Here is a 23,955-nt window from a genome sequence, read left to right as displayed (position 1 = left end):
GTTGAACAAATTCAAAAATAATACAATTTTGAAACAACCAAAATCGAGTCCAAATATAAAATCAAACTTAATGACCAATCCAAGCAAACTCCACAAAACCGAATCCAAGTCAAAAAATTGTATCTAATCCTCAATCAAATAAAAAACTATATTCAAATTCAAACTATATCCAAATCTAATCTAATCCCGCGAAGGGATAGTGTGCCTAGAGCACCAGATTAACTAAAAAAATCCCGCGAAGGGCCAATATGCCTAGAGCATCAAATAACTAAAATAATCCCTCGAAAGGCCAATGTGCCTAGAGCACCAAATAACCTAGATAATCACTCGTAGGGCCAATATGCCTAGATCACTAAATAAAATAAACTAACCCTCAAAGGACCAAAGTGCCTAGAGCATAAATAAACGAAACAATCACCCGTAGGGCCATTATGCCAAGAGCACTAGATAAAAAAACAAACGGAGGAGAAGATATACAGATGTACCTAAAACTACCCCGATCATTAATACGAGAAAAGCAAAGGAAGATGAGAGAGAAAAGAAATAGAAAAAAAAAGATCAGTGAGCCAATGTCATCAAAGAGAGACAAGGAGTGTGAATAATAGTCCCAACCAAAACCAGCAGAAAAACCAACTTCTACCAAAATCAATTTTTTTCCCCGGAGAAATCGAACCAATTTAAAGAAAAAAATAATAATCATGATAAAATCTCAAAATCATCGGAGAAGAAAAAACGGTACCAAATTAGAGAAGAAGACGAGAAAAAAAGGAAAACGAAATACATGTTTTAAACTCAACATGTGAAAACCACTACGATTGACTCTCCCATCAACTTATCCCAGATCGAAGCATAACACTTGATAACATGATAAAATATGAAGAGGTGAGATAAAAATAGAGTTTTATTATGATTCAACCTGTTCTCGATTATAATATAAGAGGGCCTTATATAGCCAACAACCAAACAGTAATAAAGGAAAATAACCTAACAATAAAACTATTATAATAACAAAACTATCCAATAATTTCAATATATATATATACATTAAAACAATAGTAACCACCCTAATTTACTCGAACTCTATCACTCAATCTTTATTTAGTATCAATCTTTGCTTCCATTTGTATCTGTTTCTCAAATTTCAAATTGAGTAGACAATTTTCTTTGCTTTATTTAGTAGTCTTCTACTTGTATGATTTGATTTATTTTTCTGTGACGAAATAGTGTGATCGTATACACTACTAGTGACTTTTGTCCACTAGTTTTTATGTGATGAAATAATGTGTTTTTCTGTGATGAAATAGTGTGATTTGTTTAAACTATATTATGACATGTTTCAATTAATACTTTTGATGGATGATTGTAATATTTTAAATTCAGATTTCATTCCCCAGTTTTTTTTTATTTTATAATCAATTTTAGTTTGCTATACACGAATTTTATATGACTTTTGGTCTTATTCAACCAAATCAACTCAACCCTACTCTACCCAACCTAACCCATCACACAAACGGTAGGGTTGAGTTGTATAATTTTGATGGGGCTGATATTCTGTAACCAGAAGTAAATAGGTTTGGTCACTAAAACGGTCAAAATTGACCCAACCCATCCCATGAGCAGTCCTAACTTCTACTGTAATGGTTAATTTTTGAACGTGTCTGATATACATATCGCGATAAGAGATTGGATATTTGTCCAATTTAAAGTACATATAATCCAAACAACCTAGTATTCCAAGAAATCTACGATTGTTTGCCACACGCTAAAGTCTTATGATATAAGTTACATTAGGAGTTCTCAAATACTTAAATCTCCACAACCTCTCTGTATAACTTCTTAAGTGATACAATATTACTTTTCCAATATTTACATATTTATCAATGCTATTAGTTTCCGTTCCGTATGCGAGCATCCTTAATGATGTAATCATTTTTGAATATCGGATAAACCAGTTGCACATGTATCATATTTATGGATAAAGTAATTGTCATGTCGATGGGAGTTCGTTTAAAAAAATTTCAAAAAGTATTTTTGCCATATGTAATCGTTCCCGAATATTTTGTCATTGAAAATGCGATATGTAAAAAAAAATCTCTTTGTTTTCTTTCATTAGCTGCAAGCCTATCATGGCCGATAAAAACTCGACCACTAGTGGAACCAACTTCATCATTACTTGTTTTCTATAATTCGGGTAATTGTCCATCTTCATCGAGTAATTTATTATAAAAATCTCCCTTTTGCATTTATCTGATGATTGATTATCAAAATCTTCCGTTTACATTCTTTTTTTAGTTGCTCATGACTAAAAGTAAAATATACAAACAATGTGGTAAAATGTGAGTATGATATATGGTACGTAAAAATTGCATCTCGTTACTTTGTTCTTCTGTGATAGAATAGAAAAGATTATCGGTAACATGTGAGTATGATATATGGTACGTAAAAGTTATACATAAAAGTTACATCACCGTTGTTTTGTTCTTATGTGATAGTAGATACTAATTTTTCTAATATTGATATCTTGGATATTTAACTTCAAATTATAATTAAAAGGGTCATTTCTCCTTATATACTCATTTTAGAAATTTGTCTTATTTAATTATTTTCGACAATGCATCGTATAATCGAAAAAATTGATTATTTAATTAGAATTTTATTTTATAATCTTATTTTGAATAATAAAACATTAATTAAATATTCATTCAAAATACTAAATTTTATAACTAATATGCAAAAACTTTTTCATAAATACCCATATTTTAAAAACCTTTGGTAAAAGTACTATCAATTTTTTTAAATTTTTTGCAAAAATACGTTCTACAATTTTGGAACTATTTTGCAACCATATTTGCAACTTGAATTATAAAAATATTTGTGAAAGTATATCCTGTAAATTGTAACCATATTTGCAACTTATAATGTAACATAATGTAACCCGAAAAACAAACTAAAACATTTGTATAACTCAAATTAAAAGGCACCCAAGTATTTAACAACAAATTTTCTCAAATATTTTCAGGGTAAAATAATAATTTTATAATTTTTCTTTGAAAAATTGATAAATTCATAAATAATATTACAAAAAATTATATTTCCCGTGGATTCTCTTTTAAATAAATGATCATAATCTATTAATTATCACCGGTTGCAAAATATCAAGTAAGTCGATAAAATACACACGTACACATATGAAGGGTGTACAAGTTTGTGAAGATAATTTGAGCTAAAACTTCACAAAAACCCTCTTAATTCTTCACCAATTTCAAATCTTTCAATACCCATTCATCTTTTTTGTAGTTATACATGTATCTATCATTTTTGTATATATGATACAGCTCTTTGGGTGAAAATGACTCTTGTAACTCCTAGTCTTCAATTATCTCCAACTACAACAATCTTTATTGACTCATTTCAAACATCACTTTACAAGCTTCATCTTTGTAATTCCAGGAGATTTTTAAGGTATTATTCTCATGTTTCTTTTGAAAAAAGATGTAATTTTGTTGTTTGTGGTTCTTTAAATCAAGAAAATAAGTGTAATTTGTTGTTTAGGAATAAAGGTGCAAACTTTGGGTTAAATAATGCAAAATTTTGTAGTAGGAGTAGTTGGTTAGGTAAATGGAATGATACCCATAAAAAGAATTGGCCTAATTCGAGACGAGAAGTTGTGGATTATCGAAATAGTGAGAATTCTTTGTATTCTGATTATGAGGGTGATAGTGATAGTGGTAGTACAATGGATAAGATTGTGAGGAGATTGAAGAAGTTTGGGTATGTTGATGAGGTTGAGGAGAAGAAAGAGGTGGAGGAGAGAGTTATTGAGAAAGGATCTATTGAGGATATATTTTATGTGGAGGAAGGGATGTTGCCGAATCCGCGTGGAGGGTTTTCACCTGATTCCCCGTTGGGGATGGATCATGTGAGTAGAGGTAGTAGGGATGTTAGGTTTCCGTGGGAAAAGCCAATGCCGGACGATGAAAGGAGGGATTCGTTGAGACAGAAAAGTAAGACGTCTTTGGCTGAATTGACACTTCCGGATTCAGAGTTGAGAAGGTTGAGGCATTTGGCTATGAGAACGAAAAATAAGACAAGGATTGGTGGTGCTGGTGTTACGCAATTAGTTGTTGATTCTATTCGTGATAAGTGGAGATCAGCGGAGATTGTGAGATTGAAAATCGAGGGGCCTCCTGCACTTAATATGAAGCGAGTGCATGAGGTTTTGGAGGTGAGCATCTTTCATATTTATTTAGTATGTTGTAACTTTTTTGCATTGTTAATTAGTAATATATACGAATGAGTAAATTATTCTTAACCCAAAAAGTGTAGGTATATTGAACATGTAGTATAAAATGTGGCTTTAAAAATGAGAAGTTTATACTGAACTCAGTATAAAAAAGTAAAATAATAGAGTGTGAAACAATCTACACCACTTACTCCTAGCTACAGGGTGTTCTGATGCTGAGTACTATTGTTTGTCTGGGGTTTAAGTCCAGCTAAACAAAGCTTTACTGGTTTTGTCTATTGATAATATAACAGCTAATGTTTGTTGGAAATCGAAACTAATTAATTATGTTTAAAGGACAAAATGAGGCTGTTTTTCATTTAGGAAGTTACTGTTTATGCTGTACGGCACAGTATTTTCCAACTTTGTTTTTAATTACTTAGAATTTTTAATTTATTTTTTTCCCTCTATATCTGTCCATAAGTGACAAATGGGAAATTTATGGAAAGTTTATAATTTGATCATTATGAGCAATTCCAAGAAAGATCTGATCCAGCTATGTGCATGTCAGTGATAACTTGAATTTCCTGCCTTGCTAGTTGAGCTTACCCTCAACCATTTGCAACACTTATGTATCTTATATTTTGTTGTCTTAATTCCAAATGCAACATTTAAGCCTTTCATTTGTATATATTTACTTCAGAGAAAAACTGGAGGTTTGGTGATTTGGAGGTCTGGCAGTGCTGTTGCTCTTTATAGGGGTGTAAGTTATGTTGACCCTTCGGTACAACGGTACAAACAGTTGCACAACAAGAAGACATATCCGCAGGGATCCTCCTCTGCGGAAAGTGGAAAACGGGTAACTTATGAACTTGGTCCTTCAAAAGATGTGTGGGTTCCCCAAGCAGAAGCAGAAGCAGAAGGTGCTCTTAAGGAAGAAAGTCCAAAACCATTGCTGGAAACAAAATACGAGGATGAAGTAGACGTGCTATTAGATGGTCTGGGGCCTAGGTACGAAGATTGGCCTGGATCTCATCCTTTACCTGTAGATGCAGATTTACTCCCGGGTATTGTTCCCGGTTACAAACCTCCTTTCAGGCTACTTCCTTATGGAGTGAGATCCACCGTTGGAGGGAAGGAAGCAACATCTTTGCGAAGGCTTGCAAGAGTTATTCCCCCACACTTTGCATTAGGTTTGCTACTTTCTTTTGTGAAGTATATTGTCTCTTCAGGGGCATTATTTCAAACTTTTCTCAAGAGATTAATTTGCAAAACCAGGTAGAAGCAGGCATCATCAAGGTTTGGCCGTGGCCATGATCAAGTTATGGGAAAGAAGTTCCATTGCAAAGATCGCTCTGAAGCGTGGAGTACAGCTAACTACAAGTGAGAGAATGGCTGAAGATATTAAGGTAACAAATATATGTTATGGATTTTGGAGATAATTGAATTGTTGTAACCAGAACCTATAATAATATTTCTATATGCTATAAAATGATCAAACCTATGTTCAAATAAAGTAATAGAGTGATCTGTTTAAAGCATACTATTTCAAAGATTTTTTAAAATGAAAGTGTAAATTGTAATCTCTTCATTACCAGCATAATGTATTATTTGCAACTTCTGAAATTCTGGCATATTGTGCAAGCCAAGTAATTAGAAAATTGTTTATTATTTTCAATGGTACTAAGTTATGTTTAGTAACTATCTAATACGACTCTTATCATCTTTTAATTTAATTTGGATTACGAAAGTAGTCTAGCTTTATTATGGACAAGAATATAAAATCTTGTAACTGATCATAGTTTAATTTTGATCGGGACATATCACTGGCTGAGTAAGGGTATGTAAATATATAGGAAAAGTTCCCTTTAAGGTGATTAGCTTGTTTGGAACAAAATTTCTTTTTATGCTGATCTGTAGCCTATTATTCTATCAATTGAATTGATAGCTTTATACATATAGTTATTGACATGAACAATAGCAGCTTGGAAATTTCTCGGGAGTGGATTAGGGTTCCTGGAGTCTAATTACACCACCTTTCTCCTTTACAAAGCAAAAGGTTCAATAATATGGAACTAAATAGAGAGGGATAAATTTACCTATATACTAATTAAGCATATAATATATGACATAATGTGCCACAACTAATTTGAAATTTGAATATCCATGCAGAAATTAACCGGGGGTATGCTTCTCTCTAGAAACAAGGACTTCTTGGTATTCTACAGAGGAAAAAATTTTCTGTCACCCGAAGTTGCTGAAGCATTATTAGAAAATGAGAGGCTGGCAAAGTCCCTGCAAGATGAAGAAGAACAAGCACGATTAAGAGCATCAACAGTTTACCAACCAATGTTTGAGCCAAATGTTGATTCTGGAACTGCTGGTACTCTTGGAGAAACTTTGGATGCAAATGCTAGGTGGGGAAAAATTCTGGATGATAAGGACAAGGAGAAGGTCATGAAAGAAGCGGAAGTTGCAAGGCATGCCAACCTTGTAAAGAAGCTCGAGAAAAAGCTTGCTATTGTAAGTTTCTTGAATATCTTTCTTTAACTGAATTTTTCTGTTCCTGCTATTTGTATTTTGCTAGGAAGCAAGGGTGCGGGTGCGCTGTGCGGGGATACGGGAGTTCACCAATTTCAAAAATATGGGGATTCGGGTGCGGGGGGATGCGGAAAATATTAAAATATTAAAACTATATATTATATATAATATATACACATATATGATCCAACAGTTGCATTTTAATTAAACAAAGTAGTCAAATAAAAATGGTCAGTGAGTTTGCTCATTGCTGCTAGTTGGCTGCTGTCCATAAAATACAAAACAAACTAGCACGGGCTCGGCACTTAACAAATTCTAGTTTATAAATAATAAGTAATAAGAAAATTGATTAACTATTACAATTAAAGAAAGTAAAAATGATAATTATATATACTATTAACTTAAACGGCAGACAATAAGTCGTTTCTTTCTTTTCAACAGTCAAATAACCCAAGCCCATATCATGTATATACATACGATACACACAAACTTCAACCAAATCAAAAGTCCAAAATCATCGATAGTAAAACACATATGTACATCTCCAAACATAAATCGAAGACTACGAAATGAAGATGGAGATAAAGAGAACATATGATTGTAAGTACATAAACGATGAACAGCGGCAGCGAACGAGCGAACGACCGAACGACCGCAATGGTGAACGATCGGAATGATTAGGTAAAGCCGTATATTTGTTTTAATTAAAAGTCAACGAAAAAAATTACGGTCTATGCCCTTCCCGCATCCCGACGAATCTTATAGAAAAAATACGGGGACACGTCGGGTGGCGCACCCCGTGCGTATCCAGCCGCACCCCCAAACGCACACGCACCCCCGAAGTATTTAGTACGCAGTTCTTCAGGGGGGTGCCGCACCCCTGCTTCATAGGTATTTTGTGGTCTTAACTGCTTGGAAAGCTGCTTAGCCATCTATTGAATATTATAGATAAATATTGATCTTCTTAGTCAAGTTGTAGATCCATATCTATGAAATTTAAGATGTGACTTCCATTTTAGTTCTAGGAAAACACTAATAATAGCAGTACTTGATCATCTGACCTTGGACAAGTTAATCTGACTCATGTTAGTCGTTGATTCAATGGTGTAAAGAGAAATGCTACTTGTGCTACGAAGCTACCAAAAAAACTTACTACATGATGTGGCATGTGAGGTGGCGGAACCCCATAGGACTAATTGAACAACAAGATAAGATAGATTTAGAATATTAAATATACAGGTTCCTGTAACTTTCTCTCCCCCCTCTATCATCTCTCGTAAGGTTTTTTCTGTAATTCTTGTATTTGTATTGGGTTTCTCCCTCCCCCTTCTATGCACCAGTCATCACTATATTAAATCTTTACAGCACCTCACATCACTTCTTGTCCATCATATTTACCATATCCAGCAAGAACCAAAAAGACTTTTACATGCAATAATTTTGTACTTGGGTCTGAAGCCTTCCAAGATCTGGCAGAATTCCACCAGATAGTTGCAGTTTGCGGCATCATATGAGATAAGTTTCCAGTCTAATCCAAAAGATCACCAAGATAGTTGAAATATTTATTCTGGAGTAGTTGTGCCTGTAAGCTCGTATCCGGTGAAAACAAGTTACGATGGTATATAACCAGAGAAGAAGTTGCCACCAAGGCGAAGTATGAGGCGTTGTGATTCACGAGCCACAGTTGACCCACGTTAGAGAGGGTCTTCTAGTTATATTAAGCGGGAATATGTTGAGGAAGGAGATGTGATGGTGGGTGTCACAGGTGACACCAAAACAGGTGTAGTTGCTGGTAGAGATGTGATGGCGGGTTACGGGTAGAGAGACTACTGAGGGTTAATGGGGGATTTTATAGAGAGGTGAGTGCAATATTCAGGGAGGTTCGAAGTGGTTTTGCGGTGGCCATACTGGTGGCAGAGTAAAAGAGAATCTGTGTGTATTAATTCCGATTCTTTCATGTTTGTTAGCAGGGTGGTGTATTGTACATCTCACATGCCACATCATGTAGTAAACTTTGTATAAAGAACAGTATCTCTCTTTTTTGAGAAGTTCCTCTTTTCAGGTGAAACAGTCTATATTGCTAATTGTCTGCAAAGTGATACTAAAACGGTAACTATTACAATATAATATAGATTCATCAATTACGAATTTGGACACATGTCACTTGATTTTTAAAGTCAATATGGTGGTTTATGTATATAAAAATGAAAAGGTTATAGGTCCCAAATTTGTTCCCAAATCGGTAATAGCACAATTAAATAGGATGGATCTTCCTAAATTAAATAGGATGGATCTTCCTAAATTCACATAAATATAACCAATAAAAAAGCGGCTACAACGCTGTGTCAGCAATGCCACGTCATTTGGGAACTTGGTACTTCTAGCACCACTCATATTAAAGAGATGGAATAGTACTTTCTCTTGTCACTTTATGATAATAAGTGTTTTGTTTTTTTGACCAACATCGTACAAGTTAATATCAATTTTGAGGGTAATTGTTTCTTCTTTCAAGTTATACTATCCTTTAGGCATGACAGCATATTTTACCTTCTATGTGTAAATCTTAAAAAAAATCAGTTCTGTAAATTTGGCTGGCTTAGCAGAATTGGTAGCGGATGGCATGTCATTTGAGTGAGAATGACAAAGTCACTCCCGAAGTATCCCAAACATGTAGACCACATTTTCCTGCCAGTTAAGACTCAGAAGCTTCAGTTGTAAAGCAAATTGATTCTCCTAATAAAGTAACCTATGCATCTTATTTCACTATCTTTTCTGGATTTTTCACATTCCTCTGTTAGGCGCTTTTCTTTCACCGGAAAAGTATTAATTATAGAATACGATCTACTGCAATTATGTTTGTGCACCATTGAAATTCTCTTTTCTAGAGTTTTCACATGTCCTGACTTTTGAGTATTCACTGAATTATAGGCTGATAGAAAGCTAATGAAAGCAGAGCGAAACCTATCCAAGGTGGAAGCATTTCTGAATCCGTTAGACCGTCCTGCTGACCCAGGAAGCATAAGTGATGAAGAGCGGTTCATGTTTCGCAAGCTTGGTTTGAGAATGAAAGCCTTCTTATTACTCGGTAAGAAACTTCTTTTTTGCCCCGGTTGTGTTGTTTTGTTTTGGAGCATGAACTAAGCTATTCGTGTTTCAGGAAGGCGTGGAGTTTTTGATGGTACAGTGGAGAACATGCACTTGCATTGGAAATACCGTGAACTGGTAAAGATCATTGTTAATAGTAAAAACTTTGAGCATGTAAAAAAGATTGCATTATCTCTTGAAGCTGAGAGTGGTGGTGTTTTAGTATCGGTTGACAAAGTTTCCAAGGGGTATGCTGTAGTAGTATTTCGAGGTAAGGAATATAAGAGACCACCTACACTTAGGCCGAAGAATCTCTTAACAAAGAGAAAGGCGTTGGCTCGTTCGATTGAGCTTCAGAGGCGCGAGGTATCATCTAAGTTTTCACAAATTCTTTATGGTGAAGTGCATTTTGTTTAGCACCTAAAACATCAGTGTCACTAATTTACTCTTAAGAAGAAATGTCACCATATTGTATGAACCCATTCATTTAAATTGTGCATAAATGCAAATTTCACAGCACTGTGACTTGCATTTACCTGATATTGCTTGAAACAAGATATTGACTTTTCCTACTTTGTTTTGACAAACAGGCTCTCTTAAATCATATTTTAACTTTGCAAACAAAAGTTGATGCCCTACGTTCAGAAATCGTAAGCCTCTTTGTTTCTTTCCATGGTTACAGGTTCACTAATTTTTTTCATTCTAATTTGAAACATCACACATTCCCCTTTTGTAGGATCACATGTCAATTGTCAAAAACCATGGAGACGAAGAATTTTATACGAAATTAGAGTCCGCTTATCCTACAGAAGATGAAGACAGCGAGGTAATGTACTGTATGTTAATCAAATTTTTTTTTTGTAGCCGGTTCTTATTTTATTACTTTGATATCGATAATTAGGAGGAAGAAGACGATGCCTTTCTCGAAATCTATGACAGTGATGATGATGATGATGATGATGGTGATGTTGGGGAATATGAAAGTAATAATATGACACGCAGAGCTCAGATGGAGACCAATTTTCCATACGAAAGTAATGATCCATCAGTGGTTTCAGTTGCATTGCAGGAACGAGCTGATGAAAGTGAGAAAGATGAAGTATTAACTGCTTCATTGGAAGAGTTATCTGCTGACCTGTAACTAATTGCCATTACATACTATAGAATGTAGATAGATTATGTATTTTTTTTCAATCTAGTAACATCCATTTTTTAACGGACTGAAATAATTTAGTGTAATCTATAGAAATTGATAAAAGATTGTATTAAAATCAGGCTAAAATAATCAAAATCTATTACAATAATTAGTGTAGCAAATTTTTTTGTAGGAGGATTAGAAAGCTGAAATTTTTCAGTCCTTGGAATTTTTTTACTGAGAGAGAATAAGAGACCTGACCAAAAAGAAGAGATAGGATAAGAGAGAATATGAGTCAACTGTCCTCGCTAAATTAGTTCTTCAAAATATGCTTTATTTTTAGTTTAGTTCTGTCATACAGTACACGTGAACAATTCAAACGAATGGTTCCTAGAACCAATCTATTTTCTTTTTCATGAGACAAAATTGAAAATAACATTAACCCATACAAATGGTGGTGAAATAACGACTTGGTTAGGAACATCTTATTCCCATAATTTTTTAATCAAATCTTTTGATATCTCAAAGCTCGAGGTAATTAATCGGCAAAACAGAAAAACTGATGTCCATCGAAAATCGGTTCGGTCAAAACGAATTTAACAAAAATTAAACCCAAATCCGATTTACTTTGTCAAAATAGAACCCACACCCGAACCCGAATATGAATTCGGGAAAATCCGAATCACTAAATCCAAATCTGCATTTGTTGGGATTTGTTCGAATTCGGGTTTGTGGACCAAATTGTAACTTAATTTTCACGAACTCTATTGAATAATTATTAGTATCCGATTTGAGCAAAGTACTCGTAGGTCTAACAGAGTTCAGATAAGGCAATGGATCATATTTTTTTTTTTAAGGATAAAATTACTGGTGAAAGAATGCAACAATCTTGACAAGTATACTGAACTTCAGGGAGTGCTATCCCCGCCCCCGATCCCCGAATCCAAAACTGATCCCCGAACAGGGATTATTTTACTCCCTGTTTCCCGTCCTTAACAGGGAACGGACGCGGAGATTCGGGAAATTTCTTTATTTATTCCGTTTAATAAAAATTAATTTTAAATAATATTTTTCAATAAAAATTTATATAGTAAATCATAATATATATATATATTTTTTTCTTTAACATTTAATATTAATATTTAACCTTAATTTAAATTAATATTTATTTTTAGTATAATAATAAACAAAAATAATATTATTATAATGAAATAATATGACGATAAGTAAATTTAAATCATTTAGGAGATACGGAATTGAAATAATATTATTGTATGTATTTCAATATTTATTTGAGATAATTATATATATATAATTTTATTTTTATTTAAAATATGATTCGGGGTCGGGGATCGAATCCCTGCCCCGCCCTGCCCCAATCCCCGAATTTTTACAGATATCTCCCCGATCCTCACTCCGTACCCGAAAAATCCCCGATTCCCTGCTCCGTTCGGGACGGGGATCAGATCGGGATCGCGGTCGTGCACGGGGAAATGCCCATCCTTATACTTGTATCGAACATGCTGCTGAAAACATGTTTAACAATAATAATTCAATAATATTAAAATTTAATGAAATAGTTTGTAAAAAGTATAATTTTTTATACTAATATTAGTAATATATTATATTAATAATTTTAAAATGTAAAATATTAGTATATATTAATACATGTTTCGGGTTGAAATATAATGAATTGCGGGTTTTCGGGTTGGGTTTCGAGCGGTATACCTTAAAGCCAAACCCGACCCGAAAAGTATTCGAGTTTAAAAATCACACCCGAACCTGAACCCAAATCTGAAATATTCGAATTCGGTAAAACTCGATCGGATTAGTACAGATCATGTATCTATCCGTCCGATACAAATTTTCATCCCAGTCACGCGCAGCATTTACCTTTACATAAAATAATATAAAGTATCCATTTTTCTTGTTTTATTCAATTTTTTAAAATAAGTTTTATATCCATTGTTTTTGCTTTAATGAAATTGAAAAAGTAAAAAAAGAGGGAATGAGGCAAAGCCGCGAAACCCTAGCTTAAACCCCTCCGCGCATCTATCATTTTCAATTGCTCTGCTTCCCCCACCAATCTTTCCTTCATTTTCGTCCGGTAAGTTCTATCTATTTTCTGTAGCACACTCTCTTTACCCTTTTTATGTTAATTTTGTACCCACTAGCTAAACTGAATTATATACAATTTGCAGTGTTATAGTTATTGCAATTATTAATACATGTTCATTTTATTACTCGAGAATTCATTAGAAATTTACTTTAGTTTTCAAAGGATGACTAGATGGATTCGAAATGAAAGAAACCAATTATTGTTTTATATCATTGCAACGTACTACCATGTCCAATTTTCGAGTAATTGAGTTAACATCAAGAGTCGGGGAAACATGCGGTTTTCAGTTTTTCGTACATTTCTATAATTATATATTAAATTTTATGATCAGCTAAGGTAGAATTTCCTTGATGCTACTTTATTACGATTGTTTCTGAGTTTTAATGTTATAGGAGTGTAGTTAGTTGGTACTTATAACAATAGGGATGACCAACTACAATAACATTTTTGTAGATAAAAATATAAAATCATCAGCTTATAATATTTGGCGATTCCTCAATTTACAAAACAGAACCATTTGCTGCTAGTCAAGCGGTTCTGGACATAGTGAATTCGTACTTAGTAAACTTTCGATATTTTTACTGATATTATATCAAATTATCAGCTAAATTGGATAAGGTTTTATTCATGTGTCTTTTGTTTAAAAACTTTTCAATTTGCCATCAATAAATCAATGTTTGTCTTTTTTTCTTGTGGGATGGTCGAAGTTCAATATACACATGTAGTTTAAGATGCTTTTAAGTCATGTTCAATATCTTTTATATTCTTTTGCAGCCCTACCTTAATCTTATCCGCTAACAATGACCACGGCTTTTGGAAGAAGTATAGAGCTTGCAAGATGCAATACGACATTGCTTAACCCTTCTAGTCCAAAATCAGAAATATGTGTGGCAAATTTACGTGTCCCTGTTCGCCGTCACTTCTCAAAAAGGTGTTCTGCATATTCATTTTCTCCCAAAGATTCTGTATGTAGAAGATCTGAAAAGTCTAGCAGTAGAATTTTGTGCTCAGTCTCAAACACTTATGTGGATGAGAGCAACAAATATGAGGATGGACTTACTTACAAAAGTGCTGGTGTTGACATAGATGCTGGTTCAGAACTGGTAAAAAGAATTTCAAAAATGGCCCCTGGAATAGGAGGCTTCGGTGGACTTTTTCCTTTTGGTAAATTCGTTTCCCTCTTTTTTACATGTCAAAACTTGGCTTTGTGCTTACTAAAATTTATAATGTATTTAATTTTTTTTGGGAGTGTAGTTTAGAAGTTTATCCATATCAGAAAATCACTAGCCTCCTTTCTAGCATCATACAGATTATAGACTGTGCTTGTAAAATTATTAACTTGTAAATTTTATAATTATGCAGTTGTTAGTATTAATCTGTATAAGTTTCAACTGGCAAGTATTATCTATGTTATATTCCCAAGTGGTTAGAAGAACTACAAGTCTGTAAATTTTTGACTCATGTGAAGGCATAAATAGAAGTGGGGGGAATGGTTCACACTTGTACCTAATGGTGTAGGTAATTGTATTCTATACTCTTAAAATTGTGTTTGTTACTTATAAGATTGTTTACATACATTTTTTGGTTTCATGTTGACCATAAAATGTAAATATTTGCTTGATAAGTTAATTTGTTTGCTTTAAGTTGATCATTATATGTAATATACTTTCACTTGACAAGTTAACATGAAAATTGGACCAAAGTAGGATTTTTTTATTTTCATTAATGTATTCGAAATATAAAAAGTATTAGTGATTAGGTAAGTAGTAGCCAATATCATAGTGTATGTGCGCAGCTCAGCACCTGACTCTAAAATATTCTTTTGACATGTCAACTAATTTATTGCACTTTATTGAGGTTATGATTGATTTATTAAGTCTCTGTAAATACCAGTGTTAGCTGATTTAGCTGTAAAGCAAAACCTCTTTAAATTTATAATTCGGAGCTATGAATGTTAATTATTTTTAGAGAGGTAAAAAAAAACTATAAATTAATAATATATCCGCTCTTTTACAACTCAACAAATACAACTTTAATGTTATGTCATATTTTAAAAAATATTTAAGTAAAATTGTGTTGTATATATGAATGTTTGGTGCAGGCGCATTGCTTGGATGAGTAAAGAATATGATTCTAGGCATGTGGAAGATAACTAAAATAAAGTAGGCATGCACCAAAGTGCAAAAGGGCAACTAAGTGACTTGGTCGAATGCTATTCACAAAGATTCGAGAAATAAATGAGTAACGATGGTACGAAGGATGATAACTTAAGCTAACAATACATAAACTGTATTTCTGGTTCATGGTAGCCAAATTATTTGGAAGAAATGGTATTGACGATGATATGATAATGAATATATGATACTGATTACGTTATGTACATGTATGATTACACTAGATATTTCAAACAAATAACATAGTTTTATTTACATTTTTGTAAATTATAAATATATTTATTCCCACACATGTAATTTTATAAAGTTACATTCTGCATAAAATAATAGACGAGACAATATATCTACTCAGGGGTCTTTCAAAAAGTTAAAATCTTATTAAAATTCCTGTTTTTTGAAATATCCTATGCCTGGACCACAGAAGAATGTTAATTTAGAGATGTTATCTATTAACCGAGTATCATTTTAAGGAGGTTTTGCTGTGAATAAACTTGTAGAAGAACAGGAAGACTCTGTTGCCACTTGTCTTCATGGCTTCACATATTTTTATTCGTGCAATCGGTAAACTAGTAGTAACTTTCTGAAGGTTTTGAGTATTGGAATTCCGATATAATAAATTACCCCCTTTTCTGAGCAGGGGATTCCTATCTTGTGGCCGGCACAGATGGTGTAGGAACCAAACTTAAGTTAGCGTTTGAAACCGGAATTCATGACACAATAGGGATTGATCTGGTAAATTGTAATCAAGAATTTATGTCCTGTACCGCAAAAGCGTAACTTCCCTTGTAGTTTACTAATGCAACTTTTCTTTAGGTTGCGATGAGTGTCAATGACATTGTTACTTCTGGTGCAAAGCCCTTATTTTTTCTTGATTACTATGCAACAAGTCGTCTTGATGTTGATCTTGCTGAAAAGGTAAGACTTGTGACTGTCCTTCTCCATTGTGCCTTTGAAAACATAAATTAACTTGGTATGTATGATGGTTATTCAGGTTATAAAAGGCATTGTTAAAGGCTGCCAGCAATCTGAATGTGTTCTTTTAGGAGGCGAGGTATATGCTGTTAATCTGTAGTATGTCAAAATTACTTCAGTTGTGCAAGTCTGGTGTTTGTGCTGCACATATATCAATGTCTTGTCACTACATTTACTTAAAACTAGTAGTCTAGCTGTGTCATTTTCATCACACGTTTATAGTTTGCAAAATGTGTATATTTATTGTGATTAAAACTTACTCCCAATATTTTATTTATAAGATATCAATTTCTATATGTTCAAGTTTTTAATACCATACGTATACAAAATTACACAAATATGAATTTAGGTTGGGCACACTAAGAACATGTTATGGATTACGTGGGAGAAAGGGAGATTATTTAACATTATATATATGTACAAGTAATAGACAGTTATATCTTACTGCTAGGCTGCTTTTTAGTGTTTTATCTACTTGACTAAAACTATGGATAACAAAGTGATAGCCATCTAATCATGATAACAATGGTACTTGATGAAATTTGTGAAATGGCGCATGCCTAATGAAGAAACTCATGATTGGGTTGTGTGCGCATGGGATGATGGGAGTGTTTTAGGTTACTTTTGCCAATGAGAAAATTTATCAAATATATTCAGCTAAATTTGTCTGCCCATTAGACTGCAGAGATGCCAGATTTTTATGCAGATGGTGAGTATGACCTTAGTGGTTTTGCGGTTGGTAGCGTAAAAAAGGATGCAGTTATTAATGGGAAAAACATCATGGCCGGAGATGTGTTGATTGGCCTACCCTCTAGTGGAATTCACTCAAACGGTTTCTCTCTCGTCAGAAGGTCTTAAACTCCTCTGAAATACATTTAGAATCTTTACATTGTGTTGAATCATTTTCGAATATTTGTATATCTCAAAATATATTGAGTGTTGATTGCTTTTACCCTATTCTATCCATTTAGCCTAAATTCCTGTGGCGCATCTCTGCAGGGTCCTTGCTAGAAGTGGGCTCTCGTTGAAAGACAATCTTCCTGATGAATCAGTTACATTGGGTGAAGCGTTGATGGCTCCTACTGTTATATATGTTAAGCAGGTCACCTCTCATATATGCTTTTACATATAACTGTCAATGTTATTACCTTACAAGATTTTGCTAACTTATAGTCAAATATGGTAAAAGCAGGTGCTTGATATAATCAGCAAGGGTGGTGTCAAAGGGATTGCCCACATAACAGGCGGTGGTTTTACGGATAATATCCCTCGTGTGTTTCCAGAAGGTTTTGGAGCTGTTATTTATAAGGATTCTTGGGTAGTTCCTCCTGTTTTTAAATGGATACAAGAGGTGAATTATTGCATGTGCATCTTTATTATATATGTACTATGTGTTAAAATTTGTTGCTAAGTGCATCTTTATTTCCATCATTGGAATTTACTGAACATCAATTGTAAATAAAAGATTCTGTGAAGCAATTATTAATTTGGCAAATGTTGTAGTTTCAACTTGTAAAGCTCGCTTGAAAGTTGCCACAAATAGTGTCGTACTTGCTGCCGTTACTTTTTCATAAATTTCTCCTAACCGTTCTATTTGTATCGGTATTTTTTAATTACAAGGCTGGAAGAGTAGAAGATGCTGAAATGAGGCGGACATTTAATATGGGAATAGGGATGGTTCTTGTTGTTAGCCAGGAGGCAGCTCTTGGACTACTTGGAGATGCACAGGCAACAAAAATAGCATATCGGATCGGCGAAGTTGTAAAGGGTGACGGAGTGAGCTATCAATAGTATTCTGCTTCTAATTTCTGTAAAACTCAGTGTTGTCATCTGATTGCTCAGATGTTTTACGACTAAAACTGTCGAAATAGTTGCAACATTATAAGATGCAAATTTAGAGGTCATTAAGAATGTATTAAATAATATTGTACCTGTAACTTACATTCAGCATATCGAAGTAGGAAGATATGCGTGGTAGTGAATAGTGATGTAGAACGGAAATGTTGAAAAGATTTGTATTTTGAAATTTACATTTGCTGAAACTTTCCTGTTTTAACTCATTCAATAAATGCATAAATACTGTAATGTCAGCTGGGGGCCCTCAATTTTGAACTGATCCTTAAAATAGAGAACTTTAATAAGACGAGTTCTGGCTAAATTTCAAATAGACTTTGTGGGTCTAAAAATAAAACGTGTTTTTTTGCAATTTTCCTGTAGAACCTTAATTAATATTTAAATAAGACCAAATTTTACACCTGAACTCTATGTAAATAGCATATTAATATTACAAAGTAAAGCGAATTTTGCTTAAAAAATAATATATTTTACACTTGAACTCTACGTAAATAGCGTATTAATATTATACTCCCTCCGTCCCATTGAGAAGTATAAATTTGATTTGGGCACGGAGGTTAAGAAAAAATAGAATGTTGAGAGAAAAAGTAAGAAAAGTAGGTAAAGTGGTGGGGTCAATCAATATTTAATGTATAAAGTTAGTGTAGTGGAAGAAAATAGTGAATATGAGTGGGTGTAGTTAATTTTTATATTATAAAATTTTTACTATTTTTGATAAATTTTGAAATGTAGAAAAATGAATGGGACACCCCAAAAAGGAAAGTGTAGAGAAATGAATGGAACAGAGGGAGTATAATAAAGCGAATTCTGCTACATAACCCTAATTAATGCGACAAATAAGTCAAATGCTGTTACAGGTACCAAAATTTTGAATATACTTCCTGAATTCAATTGTTAAAATATCTTATGATTTCAATATATAATACAAAGTCCCGCCGAAAAATACAAAATTATAAAATAAGGTGAGTACTGGCGGAGAATCTTAGTTAGCTTCTGTTTTTATTTGGGTAAAGACCTAGACAATCAGATTGTTTCCGTTCTGTTTTTTTGACATTGCTTGGTAATTAGTGGGAATAAATCTCGGAATGAGCGAGAATTGAACCCTAGACGACAGAGGAATCCCTTAACCATTGGACTATTCCATCAAATTTCAGAGTTTGTAATAAATAGGAGAGCGCATAAAATAGCAACATGACAAAATCTCATTTCTTGTTGCAGAAGAGCATGGCTGAGTCTAGTAGGAGAAAACTGAGAAATGTTTGTTGGATTAAGAGAGATAGAATCACTGTGCTGCCTCGGAACATACACCAGTATCTTGTCGAGATCTTGGAAGCATTGTTGGACTACCATTCCAAATGTATTTATCGATAATCCACGATTATCTAGATCAGGGGATACCGTTATTCTCAAGGAAGGGTATCAAGCAACTTACTCTAGAGGGAGATTATTGTGAAGAATTCACAGCACACAATTTCTCTTCTATAAATCTGACTCATCTGAGGCTCACAAATGTTTGCTTCCCCTGTAAACCGGCATTTGGAGGATTGACTTATCTGAGAGTTAATTGAGTTAATTGCTGTTCTTACTACCGGAAAAAGCATCTTCGATTGCCCTGTGCTTGAGAAGTTGACTTTGTTAGTTACCGGAGGACTGCCCAGTACCAACTTCCATGCTCCTAATCTCAAATTCCTACATCATTTTCGCGAGAAGATTTTTAGAATTTTCTTTAGCTGGCTTTGAAAACCTAAAAGAATATTCTTTCAGGTTGTCAGGAGACTCAATAACGCAGCCAGAAACTCCTAATGTGGTCAATATTTTCAGTAGTTTACATAATATAGAGAAGTTCTCCAGAGCGAAATATTTTATCAAGGTATATTCAAATTCTCTATTACATTGTTCACCGTGACTAAGGTACTAAATCATATGAGTTGTTAATCATATACATATTAGATATACTTGTGTGTCTTGAAAAAGTTAATATTTAGTATTATATCTACTGTGATATATATATATATATATAGGCGTTTACTCCTTGGAGAACCATCTTATATGGAGAATTGTGGAGAACTATTGTTTTATTTTAAAATCTCATCACAAATTGTAAAATTTTTATTTTAAAAAATATAAAATTCGATGCTAATCTAGAATAATAAATATAATAAAAAATTTAACAATTAAAATCTGATAAAATTACTTGATTTTAAATTTGATTCTACAGTGGAATAATTTTTAATAAGTGTGATTCTACTGTGATTCTGTTATAGAACCAATTTAAACTTTTTTGATAATTTCAATAATTTTTTAAATAAAAAATTGTGTAACTTCGATTTTTAACTTGATAATTATATATGATGAAAAATAAAATAAATTATATATTTTATATTTTTTAAATAATGGTTCTCCACGATTCTCTATATAAGAGTGTACTCTATGTAAAATAGCCCAACATAGGGCATTGGTGAGACATTTTATTCAATTTAAATGGTGAGACATTTTATTTAGCATCGAATCCTGGTATTGCAAATACTCTATACAATAGCATACCACTAAGGTACTAAATTTGGTGATACATTTTATTCGATTTAAATGGTGAGACAATTTATTTAGCATCGAACCCTGATCTTGTAAATACTCTATACAATAGCATACCACTAAGGTACTAAATCATATGAGTTGTTAATCATATACATATTAGATATACTTGTGTGTCTTGAAAAAGTTAATATTTAGTATTATATCTACTGTGATATATATATATATAGGCCTTTACTCCTTGGAGAACCATCTTATATGGAGAATTGTGGAGAACTATTGTTTTATTTTAAAATCTCATCACAAATTGTAAAATTTTTATTTTAAAAAATATAAAATTCGATGCTAATCTAGAATAATAAATATAATAAAAAATTTAACAATTAAAATCTGATAAAATTACTTGATTTTAAATTTGATTCTACAGTGGAATAATTTTTAATAAGTGTGATTCTACTGTGATTCTGTTATAGAACCAATTTAAACTTTTTTGATAATTTCAATAATTTTTTAAATAAAAAATTGTGTAACTTCGATTTTTAACTTGATAATTATATATGATGAAAAATAAAATAAATTATATATTTTATATTTTTTAAATAATGGTTCTCCACGATTCTCTATATAAGAGTGTACTCTATGTAAAATAGCCCAACATAGGGTATTGGTGAGACATTTTATTCAATTTAAATGGTGAGACATTTTATTTAGCATCGAACCCTGGTATTGCAAATACTCTATACAATAGCATACCACTAAGGTACTAAATCATATGAGTTGTTAATCATATAAATATTAGATATACTTGTGTGTCTTGAAGAAGTTAATATTTAGTATTATATCTACTTTGATAATATATATATATATATATATATATATATAATAGCCCAACATAGGGCATTGGTGAGACATTTTATTCAAATTAAATGGCGAGACATTTTATTTAGCATAGGGCATTGGTGAGACATTTTATTCAATTTAAATGATGAGACATTTTATTTAGAATCGAACCCTGGTCTTGCAAATACTCTATACAATAGCATACCACTAAGGTACTAAATCATATGAGTTGTTAATCATATACATATTAGATATACTTGTGTGTCTTGAATAAGTTAATATTTAGTATTGATTGTGGTGGGAATTGAACCCTGGTCTTGCAAATACTCTATACAACAGCATACCACTAAGGTACTAAATCATATGAGTTGTTAATCATATACATATTAGATATCCTTGTGTGTCTTGAAAAAATTAATATTTAGTATTATATCTACTGTGACTAACGAATAATTTTTAATTATTCGTCTTTTTTTACATTTGCTATGCTTTTAGTGGGAATCGAACCCGGTCTTAAAAATACTCTACACAACATAATACCACTAAGTCACGCAATCATATATGTTGTTAATCATACACATATTAGATATGATTGTGTGTCTTGAAGAAGTTAATATTTGAAATTATATATATTGTGACCAACGAATATTTTCAGGGCTTAATGCTCCTAAATTGTAACGCCCCCAAATCCGGGGTCAGAGGATTTGGTCTTCACTATAAAACTTCAATCCAAATTAACCTGTTAAATTAATAAACAAATGCCAGCGGAAGATAATTATCATAAATGACCCCAAACTACTCCAAGATCTTTTAAGGTTACAGTTCTAGAAACAAGGTATCCAAATTCCACCAATAAATTTTCACTTTCTTTTAAAACTCTTTTCAATAAATTCCAACTCACAATTAAACCCACTAGTATAACTTCGAAATGAAGTATACTAGGCCTAAATAAAATACACAACTATAATATAATACAATATAAACAACTTTATACAATAAAACTTACACCAGTCCGCAAACCCTGGACCAACCACCTTCCAAAATCTTCTTCTTGCTTCCTCGAATTACGCGGCTAAACAACAAGCTAATCCTCACTGGAGGTTAAATTTAAAAATAGGCAAGTATGAGCGAAAGAAATGCTCAGCAAGATCATTATAATATATATATGGTTGTTTTGATATAAAACCGACACCTGCATTAGAGCAGAATATTTGAAATCATAATTGCTGAATCATAAAATTTTAGTTGAGGAATCCCAGAATTGATTCATTAATTGTATTCAAAACCATTTTGATATTTTTGAGCGAAATGCTTCAGCAATACTTTGAATCTTGACGAGAATAAAACTCGTAAAACAGTGTTTACGGAAATATCGTAAACCACAATAACATGAAACAATGATCATGGAATGAATCATAAACTTTACTCAAACCGAACTCTTGAAATCAATACTTATATTTTGCTGTCATATCAAATTAGATATCAATACAAACTTTGATGCTCACAACACCCATACTGAAGTCAACATCAATCATCTATACTAATACCACCTTTGATATTTAACAACAACGTAAGTATCAGTATAAATCAGAATCTAAATCAAAACTGCATTTTACCATTATTCCAAAACAGAAATAGTTGATAAATCATTTATTCTATGATTATCAAAACAATAAAGAAATTTAGATATCAATTTAGATTGGAACCAATTATTTTTTATGCTGTTCCCGATGATCAGTCGCGAAACAACACCAGTATCCCGCAGCCATACCGTAAATATAGGTACTACCCGTATCCCGAAGATATATGGTACCTATAGGGTGCCAGAAAAGGCATAACTAGCCTTGAAAGATATTACAGCTGGACCGATATCTCGATCACCTACGCTGTAACCAGTAACCAGTAACCAGTAACCATTCCAATCTTAAAAACCTTTTTGTTGAAAAAGGAGCCGAATCCTTCGACATCCTAAATAATTTTTATTCCCCCATTCACTTGGGCAGGAATACTCGCGACAAAATCATCTTTTCTCAAAATCCAAAACATTTATAAATTCAATATTTGGATAAGTAAAATCACTTAAATATTCTGAACATAGAATAGTAGATGAGTATTTACATAGCAGAATTATTTAATACAGCGATATGTAAAACATTTATTTTTTACGAATTGAATAGGGAAAGCAATACTTGCATGATAAGATTTAAAATAAATATCACTTGAATGATAAGTGATGATAGGGATACTTGCCTTTGGGATTTAGCAGTTAGTCACACTCGTAATGACGCATCTATTCTGACATTCTGTCTCAAAACACCATCGTCTTTCTTTTCAACACTTTACTGATATGCTGCTCATGCGATTGCTGGAAGCCTGATAACCATCACTAATCCGTTTCACTCTTTATCCTATGTCTGGTTCTGATAGTCTCGAACGACCTGCATCTTACAGAGCTCTTTCTACCAAACTCTAGGTTATTCCT

General features: G+C 32.9%; 2 protein-coding genes across 4 annotated transcripts; both read left to right on the top strand.

Annotated features, from left to right (window-relative positions):
* Positions 1 to 3,159: 3,159 nt before the first annotated feature.
* LOC141677416 (CRM-domain containing factor CFM3A, chloroplastic/mitochondrial) lies at positions 3,160 to 11,172 on the top strand. 2 transcript variants are annotated; one of them, XM_074483344.1, is made up of 10 exons: positions 3,160 to 3,462; positions 3,553 to 4,225; positions 4,926 to 5,415; positions 5,501 to 5,631; positions 6,395 to 6,745; positions 9,692 to 9,848; positions 9,921 to 10,213; positions 10,438 to 10,497; positions 10,584 to 10,673; positions 10,749 to 11,172. In XM_074483344.1, exons 1-10 carry the CDS (start codon positions 3,350 to 3,352, stop codon positions 10,986 to 10,988), a joined length of 2,598 nt encoding a protein of 865 aa, XP_074339445.1. In that variant the 5' UTR covers positions 3,160 to 3,349; the 3' UTR covers positions 10,989 to 11,172. The 2 variants fall into 2 exon arrangements, with proteins under 2 accessions (XP_074339445.1, XP_074339444.1); XM_074483343.1 differs by having other exon boundaries at positions 3,160 to 4,225.
* Positions 11,173 to 12,949: 1,777 nt separating this feature from the next.
* Positions 12,950 to 18,289, top strand: LOC141678913 (phosphoribosylformylglycinamidine cyclo-ligase, chloroplastic). 2 transcript variants are annotated; one of them, XM_074485341.1, is made up of 9 exons: positions 12,950 to 13,089; positions 13,876 to 14,265; positions 15,913 to 16,007; positions 16,089 to 16,190; positions 16,267 to 16,326; positions 16,926 to 17,098; positions 17,247 to 17,349; positions 17,440 to 17,598; positions 17,868 to 18,289. In XM_074485341.1, the coding sequence occupies exons 2-9, from the start codon at positions 13,902 to 13,904 to the stop codon at positions 18,036 to 18,038; spliced, it is 1,227 nt and encodes a 408-aa protein (XP_074341442.1). In that variant the 5' UTR covers positions 12,950 to 13,089; positions 13,876 to 13,901; the 3' UTR covers positions 18,039 to 18,289. The 2 variants fall into 2 exon arrangements, with proteins under 2 accessions (XP_074341442.1, XP_074341443.1); XM_074485342.1 differs by lacking the exon at positions 12,950 to 13,089 and adding an exon at positions 15,203 to 15,351 and having other exon boundaries at positions 14,131 to 14,265.
* Positions 18,290 to 23,955: the final 5,666 nt, after the last annotated feature.

This window comes from Apium graveolens, chromosome 8 (assembly GCF_009905375.1).
Source record: "Apium graveolens cultivar Ventura chromosome 8, ASM990537v1, whole genome shotgun sequence".
NCBI classification, from domain to species: domain Eukaryota; kingdom Viridiplantae; phylum Streptophyta; class Magnoliopsida; order Apiales; family Apiaceae; genus Apium; species Apium graveolens.
This window is presented reverse-complemented; position numbering and strand designations above follow the sequence as displayed.

What these genes read in the sequence shown, in the direction of transcription:
- LOC141677416 (XM_074483343.1), top strand. Translation starts at nt 3,350, where the DNA reads ATGACTCTTGTAACTCCTAGTCTTCAATTATCTCCAACTACAACAATC. An exon ending in TCCCCCACACTTTGCATTAG is followed by an intron (nt 5,416 to 5,500) that starts GTTTGCTACTTT and finishes TTGCAAAACCAG; the next exon opens with GTAGAAGCAGGCATCATCAA. An exon ending in CAGAAGATGAAGACAGCGAG is followed by an intron (nt 10,674 to 10,748) that starts GTAATGTACTGT and finishes ATCGATAATTAG; the next exon opens with GAGGAAGAAGACGATGCCTT.
- LOC141678913 (XM_074485341.1), top strand. Translation starts at nt 13,902, where the DNA reads ATGACCACGGCTTTTGGAAGAAGTATAGAGCTTGCAAGATGCAATACG. An exon ending in GTGTTCTTTTAGGAGGCGAG is followed by an intron (nt 16,327 to 16,925) that starts GTATATGCTGTT and finishes TCTGCCCATTAG; the next exon opens with ACTGCAGAGATGCCAGATTT. An exon ending in CTGTTATATATGTTAAGCAG is followed by an intron (nt 17,350 to 17,439) that starts GTCACCTCTCAT and finishes TGGTAAAAGCAG; the next exon opens with GTGCTTGATATAATCAGCAA.